Here is a 7035-nt window from a genome sequence, read left to right on the forward strand (position 1 = left end):
TCAGGCCAAATAGTTTAATCTTGGTTTCATCAGATCAGAGAATCTTGTTTGTCATGGTCTGAGAGTCTTTAGGTGCCTTTATCTCCACAGAGGACCAGCGGGTACTTGGTCAACTCCCTGGCCAAGGCCCTTCTCCCCCGATTGCTCAGTTTGGCCGGGCAGCCAGCTTTAGGAAGAGTCTTGGTGGTTACAAACTTATTTCATTTAAGAATGATGGAGGCCCCTGTGTTCTTGGGGACTGTCAATGCTGCAGAAATATTTTGGTACCCTTCCCCAGATCTGTACCTCGACACAATCCTGAGTCCTTCGACCTCATGGCTTAGTTTTTGATCTGACATGCACTGTCAACGGTGGGACCTTATATAGACAGGTGTGTGCCTTTCCAAATCATGTCCAATCAATTGAATTTACCATAAGTGGACTCCAATCAAGTTGTAGATACATCTCAAGGATGATCAATGGAAACAGGATGCACCTAAGCTCAATTTCGGGTCTTATAGCAAAGGGTAAAAACATTTTTGTTGTTGACTTTTTAAATGTATTAAATTTTAGATTAAGGTTGTAACGTAACAAAATATGTAAAAAGTCAAGGGGTCTGAATACTTTTCCGAAGGCACTGTAAATATGTGATCATATACAAATGAAAGCAAGGTTTGAAATTATTATGTTTTAGTCAAATATTCTATCTGTTTGGGCTTCTTGTGGTCAGTTTGCAATCTACAAATTATTTGCAATTATGTTCCAGCCCCCTGATCTTTCACTCAAGAAAAAATCAGCCCGCAGCTTATCCCACCACAACAGGCTGAAATTTCAGGCGGTCTTTTCAAACAGCTCTTACACTACAAGGACATTATCACAATCTTCCCAATTTCACAGTATTATTCCAACTTCATCGTGTGGAAATATATATAAAACACAGGAAATCACATTTTTGACTGCACTGGGCCTTTAAGCAATAACTCATTTGATTTAATTAAATCTGACGTAAAGTTAAATGTATACGCTTAGTTAAATCTGACTCTAAAATGTATGTGTGCCCCCCACCCCTCTTCCACTCTAATCTAATTGTATCACTATTTCATCTCCAGAGCTTAACTCCCAGCTGAAGTTGGAGAGCTCTACCCAGAGTCAATCCATTGGGGCGGTGCGCTGGAATCTTCCTGAAGAGGACCTCCAGGCCCACAGCTCAGCCCCTACCAGCCCCCGCAAGAGCAGTGCCCCCTCCACACATCGCTCATCGGTAGGCTACACACATGCACGCACACACACCTCCATCCACTCACAGCATCACATCAGCATCCAGTCCATCCCAAACACTTCCTGTTAAATTGTCTACTCTTCTACCTGTATATGTTCCTTTGTACTGTTTTTCTACCTTTACCTGCCTACCTGTTCATACTGTATGTGTGTGTGTGTGTCTCTTGTAGCAACACCCTCATCAGAATGGCATGAAGAACCTGCGCAGTCTACAGGAATGTGTCCGCTTCATCAACCACTGGAAGGAGCAGGTGGCCCAAGTCTGCAAGGTACAGTAGGACCCTGAAAGGGAGAGAGAGAGAGGGAAGGGGGGGGGGGGATATATATCTATAGAAAGAACAAGGGAGGAGGGAACAAAAGCTGTAACTGAGAAAGTTTAGAGGTACAAATGTATGTCCAATGTTAGTATGATAGTATTAGTGAGTGTTATTTTGTCTCTTATTTGTATTCATGCAAAATGTGCGGCGAAGGAAAAATAGTAGGCCCGGCTTAGAGGGGCTGGTGTCAGTCACTAGGAAACTTTGAGGAGGGGGGGGGGGGGGGTCAGCGCAGGCCTCCCAGATAGCATATGATATGAAAATGTGTTGAAATGCAAGGGGGCCAGGTGGGGTTGGAGATATGGTAGGGAGTGCTGACCTGGCTTCTGGCCTCCAAGGCAGTAACAGGGTTACGTAAACAAAAAACACTCTCAACCATCCCATTTTGAATTCATTTGATCCCATTTTGAATTTATTTGATCTAGTAATTTATTTAATGCGTAGTTGTTTTTGCCTTTTTGCAGGATTTTTTTGTGTGTGAATCAAACACATATTACACACACAATCCCAAGCTGTACTTTGTCAATGGAGACCACAGAATTTCTACACCATTGCTTTGCCTTTAAGATGATTGAGATGAGATAGCTATACACACTATTGAGAATGTACAGTATGGTATTGACCTGGTTGCTGTGTTGTCTTGTTGCAGAGTGGCAGTGATGCGGGGAAGGGCACCAGTAAAGGAGAGACCCCTGTGGAACTGAAAACAGAACACAGTCTGGAAGAGAGCAGGAAACTCATTGTGCTGTGGGCCAATGAGCTCAACAGCGTCGACAAGGCGAGAAAAAAACGAATACTGACTTTTTTTTGTGTGTACTCTATCAAATGTTCGCTTGAAGTATCATAACTATCAATTAATCAAATTTATTTATAAAGCCCTTTTTACATCAGCGGATGTCACAAAGTGCTATACGGAAACCCAGCCTAAAACCCCAAACAGCAAGCAATGCAGATGTAGAAGCACGGTGGCTAGGAAACACTCCCTAGAAAGGCAGGAACCTAGGAAGAAACCTAGAGGAACCAGGCTCTGAGGGCTGGCCAGTCCTCTTCTGGCTGTGCCGGGTGGAGATAGTACATGGCCATTAAGGTCAGATTGTTCTTCAAGATGTTCAAACGTTCATAGCTGATGAGCAGGGTCATTTAAAGATCGAGACAGCAGAGAGAGAGAGTCATAAACAGCAGGCCCGGGACAAGGTAGCATGTCCAGTGAACAGGTCAGGGTTGCATAGTCGCAGGCAGAACAGTTGAAATTGGAGTAGCAGCACAACCAGGTGGACTAGAGGAAGCCAGGAGTCATCAGGCCAGGTCCTGAGGCATGGTCCTAGGGCTCAAATCCTCCGGAAGGGGATGGAGAGAGGGAGAGAGAGAGAATAAGAGACGCAAGACACCATAACTAGCTATTTTAAGTCAATTTATTCATAAATAAATGACTTTGAATTTGACTGAAAACCTTCAACTGTATTCCTCTGTGCCTCCTCAGCTGGCGAAGGCTAGGCCCTGGGTGCAGGAGAGATGTGAGGAGGAGGAGGAAGAAGAAAACAAGGATGGCGAGGAGGACCCCGATGAGGAAGTGCAGCAGAGGATCATGGAGTGGGCCAAGGAGCTGCAGAGCGCCTCAGAGGTGAGAGGTCAGGGGTGACGGGTCAAGGTCAAGGTCAAGGATATGGATGGAAATGGGGGGAAAACGGTGTTCCAAACTGATAGCAATTTGTATAACTTAGCATTCAAACAGCATTGGTTAACTGCTATCTGCAGATTTGCTACCAAATAGATACCATTTAGCATAAGGGCTAAAAAGTGTGATAGGACTGATAGAGATGACTTGGTATTAATGTCTGTCTGGCTATGTGTCTGTCTACACAGAGTTGTGGGGTGCAGAGCAATGAGCTAGGCAATGTTCTGCGTCTGCTGGGTCTGAGGAAGAAGAGACTGATCAACCTCCTGCCCTTACTGGAGTTCATTACTTGGTCACTGCTCAAGGAGGACTGCAAGGTGAGATGACACACACACACACACACACACACACAAAAACACACAAGCAAACACAAAAACATACACACCTCCCAAAAAATGAAGGAAAAAATCTGTAAAAGTGGTCAACACTAAGTTAGAGAAGTAGTTTATTAGAGCTCTTCTCATAAAACAACTCAGAATGTTATGTACAACTTCTTCTTTTCTGAAGTCGTTCACTTGCCTGAATCCATTGTAAATTAGCAATATTTCCTCTTAAACGTAGATTGAGAATCAGCTATACAGTTATATAGTCTACATAATCAAATATGCATACAGTGCCTTCAGACTCGAGGCACACCTGATTTGGGGAGTTTCTCCCATTCTTCTCTGCAGATCCTCTCAAGCTTTGTCAGCTCGCTACACAGCTATTTTCAGGTCTCTCCAGAGATGTTCGATCGGGTTCAAGTCCGGGCTCTGGCCCGGCCACTCAAGGACATTCAGAAACTTGTCACGAAGCCACTCCTGCATTGTCTTAGCTGTGTGCTTATGGTTGTTGTCCTGTTGGAAGGTGAACCTTCGCCCCAGTCTGAGGCCCTTAGCGCTCTGGAGCAGGTTTTCATCAAGGATCTCTCTGTACTTTGCTCCGTTCATCTTTCCCTCGATCCTGATTAGTCTTCAAGTCCCTGCAAGCTGAAAAACATCCCCACAACATGATGCTGCCACCACCATGCTTCACCATAGAGATGGTGCCCGGTTTCCTCCAGAAGTGACACTTGGCATTCAGGCCAAAGAGTGCAATCTTGGTTTCATCAGACCAAAGAATCTTGTTTCTCATGGTCTGAGTCCTTTTGGTGCCTTTTGGCAAACTCCAATCGGGCTGTCATGTGCATTTTACTGAAGAGTGGCTTCCGTCTGGCCACTGTACCATAAAGGCCTGATTGGTGGAGTGCTGCAGAGATGATTGTCCTTCTGGAAGGTTCTCCCATCTCTACAGAGGAACTCTGGAGCTCTGTCAGAGTGACCACCGGGTTCTTGGTCACATCCCTGACCAAGGCCCTTCTTCCCTGATTGCTCAGTTTGGCCGGGCGGCCAGGTCTAGGAAGAGTCTTTGTGGTTTCAAATTTCTTCCATTTAAGAATGATGGAGGCCACTGTGTTCTTGGGGACCTTCAATGCTGCAGAAATGTTTTGGTACCTTTCCCCAGATCTGTGCCTCGACACAATCCTGTCTCAGAGCTCTACGGACAATTCCTTCGACCTCATGGCTTGGTTTTTGCTCTGACATTTGCACTGTCAACTGTGGGTCTTATATAGACACGCGTGTGCCTTTCCAAATCATGTCCAATCAATTAAATCTACCACAGGTAAAGTTGTAGAAACATCTGAAGGATGATCAATGGAAACAGGATGCACTGGAGCTCAATTTTAAGTCTCATAGCAAAAAGGTCTGAATACTTTTTTAATTAGCAAAAAAACTGTTTTCGCTTTGTCATTATGGGTTATTGTGTGTAGATTAACGTGGGGAAAAATGTATTTAATCAATTTAAGAATAAGGCTGTAACGTAACAAAATGTGGGAAAAGGGAAGGGGTCTGAATACTTTCCAAATACGCTGTGTACCATTTCAGCTCACAGTAATATGGTGGAAATGAAACTATTAAAGACAATTCTTTACCTACATTCATACACTTTGTCTGTGTTCCTATTTTCAGGGTGGCATTTCTCCGCTGTGGCTGTCAGCAAAGCAGCGCACCTGGAAGGCAGGCACTCCAAGATACATCCCTAACTCAGTGTGGAACTGGATGATCAGTGCATCAGGTAACTATCCGTCTATTTGGACACGTGCTTTAATATGAACTATTAATACATTAAAAAAGAATCACAGAAAAGAAGAATGAATAAAAGTATACATTTAAAGCATTTTCATACATTTTGCCCAAACCTTAAACTACAACAAAATATTGGTACTACTAGGATAGAAAAGACGAAGAGTGGAAAATGGATGACAGAATGTTATTTAAAATGGTGAAAGTAAAACATGTGTAGCACATTTCAAAAAGTTGTCAACTCTCTCCTCCCTGTAGCCGATGTGACCTTTGACCCCATGACCAACCACCTGTGGCTCCAGCTCTCAGATGACCACCGCAAGGTCCAGGAGGGCATATCTGAGTCCAATCTGCCCTTCAGTCCCCAGCGCTTCGACGCCTGGCCTGGCGTGCTGGGCTGGGAGGGATACGCCTCCGGACGGCACTACTGGGAAGTCGACATAGCCAACAACGGCTACTGGCGGGTTGGCCTGACCACGGCGAGTGCCAAACGCCAGGGCCGCTTCCCCATGAGCCCCCAGACAGGCTACTGGACCCTGTGGCGCAGCATGCACCAGTTCTACGCCTGTACCAAGCCTGAGACGCCCCTGCCCCTGGGTCTGGTGGCCCGCCGGATGGGGATCTATCTAGACTACGAGGAAGGACAGATCTCCTTCTACAACGCAGAGACCAAGACCCACATCTATACATTCACAGGCAAGTTCAAGGAGAAGCTGTACCCGGTGTTTGCCCCACTGGACGGACGCGCACTCATCACCATCATCTCGCCACACAAGGTCTCTACACTTTGAAGACATCATGGGTCTTTGGTTAAGAGATTCTCCCCAACATAAGCTGACTACAGCCCTGGTTTTCCTTTGCCTTTCAATCACTGGCTTATTTGGACTTGGAAAACCAGGTGTGTGGAGTGGACTCTGGTTAATCAATAAGCTTCATTGATCAATGAAGTACCAAGAATAAGAGAAAACCATTGGAGAAGAGTTTGAGCAGTTGACACTTTGACCTGCAAAGCCTTGGGTTGAGCTTGGGTTTGCCCTGTTTCTACAACAGTTGGCTTAGAAACTTCTGTATGGATCCTAGGAGCTGTATGGGAAGAAGCAAATAGGAAACTTCATACCCTAAAATAAAACAAATGAATTTGACAAGCTAGATTTAAACAGTACATGTCTGAAAAGCCCCCCTGTTTTAATACGTAAAAGAAAAAATCAAAATACTGTATATAAATTGCATTATAATACTGAAACAGCTAGCTAAATGGAAGATGGGAAATGTATACTGAGGAAATCTTACTACAATATATCTATATATTGCAGTGTATCTATTTACCTATATACAGTATCTATACCTTATGTCTTCATATATTTATGCACTTTCATAATATGTATACAGTGCCTACAGAAAGTATTCACACCCCTTGACTTTTTCCACATTTTGTTGTGTTATAGCCGGAATTTTAAATGGATTAAATTTCGATTTGTCACTGGCCTACACACAATACAATACAATGTCAAAATGGAATTATGTTTTTAGAAATGTTTACAAATTAATAAAATATGAAAAGCTTGAGTCAATATGTATTCAACCCCTTTGTTATGGCAAGCCTAAATAAGTTCAGGAGTAAGAATTTGCTTAACAACTCACATAATACGTTGCATGGACTCTGTGTGCAATAATTATGTTTTTT

General features: G+C 43.9%; 1 protein-coding gene and 1 long non-coding RNA gene across 2 annotated transcripts; both read left to right on the top strand.

The window, feature by feature from the left end:
* Nucleotides 1–1094: 1094 nt before the first annotated feature.
* LOC120030410 lies at nucleotides 1095–2341 on the top strand. The gene is made up of 3 exons (XR_005473649.1): nucleotides 1095–1240; nucleotides 1428–1526; nucleotides 2224–2341. It is a non-coding gene; the product is annotated as an uncharacterized LOC120030410 (long non-coding RNA).
* A 635-nt stretch (nucleotides 2342–2976) lies between these two features.
* On the top strand, nucleotides 2977–6756 carry LOC120030707 (butyrophilin subfamily 1 member A1-like). The gene is made up of 4 exons (XM_038976157.1): nucleotides 2977–3195; nucleotides 3438–3566; nucleotides 5238–5343; nucleotides 5610–6756. Exons 1-4 carry the CDS (start codon nucleotides 3001–3003, stop codon nucleotides 6140–6142), a joined length of 963 nt encoding a protein of 320 aa, XP_038832085.1. The 5' UTR covers nucleotides 2977–3000; the 3' UTR covers nucleotides 6143–6756.
* The last annotated feature ends 279 nt before the right edge of the window (nucleotides 6757–7035 follow it).

This window comes from Salvelinus namaycush, chromosome 36, assembly GCF_016432855.1.
Source record: "Salvelinus namaycush isolate Seneca chromosome 36, SaNama_1.0, whole genome shotgun sequence".
NCBI classification, from domain to species: domain Eukaryota; kingdom Metazoa; phylum Chordata; class Actinopteri; order Salmoniformes; family Salmonidae; genus Salvelinus; species Salvelinus namaycush.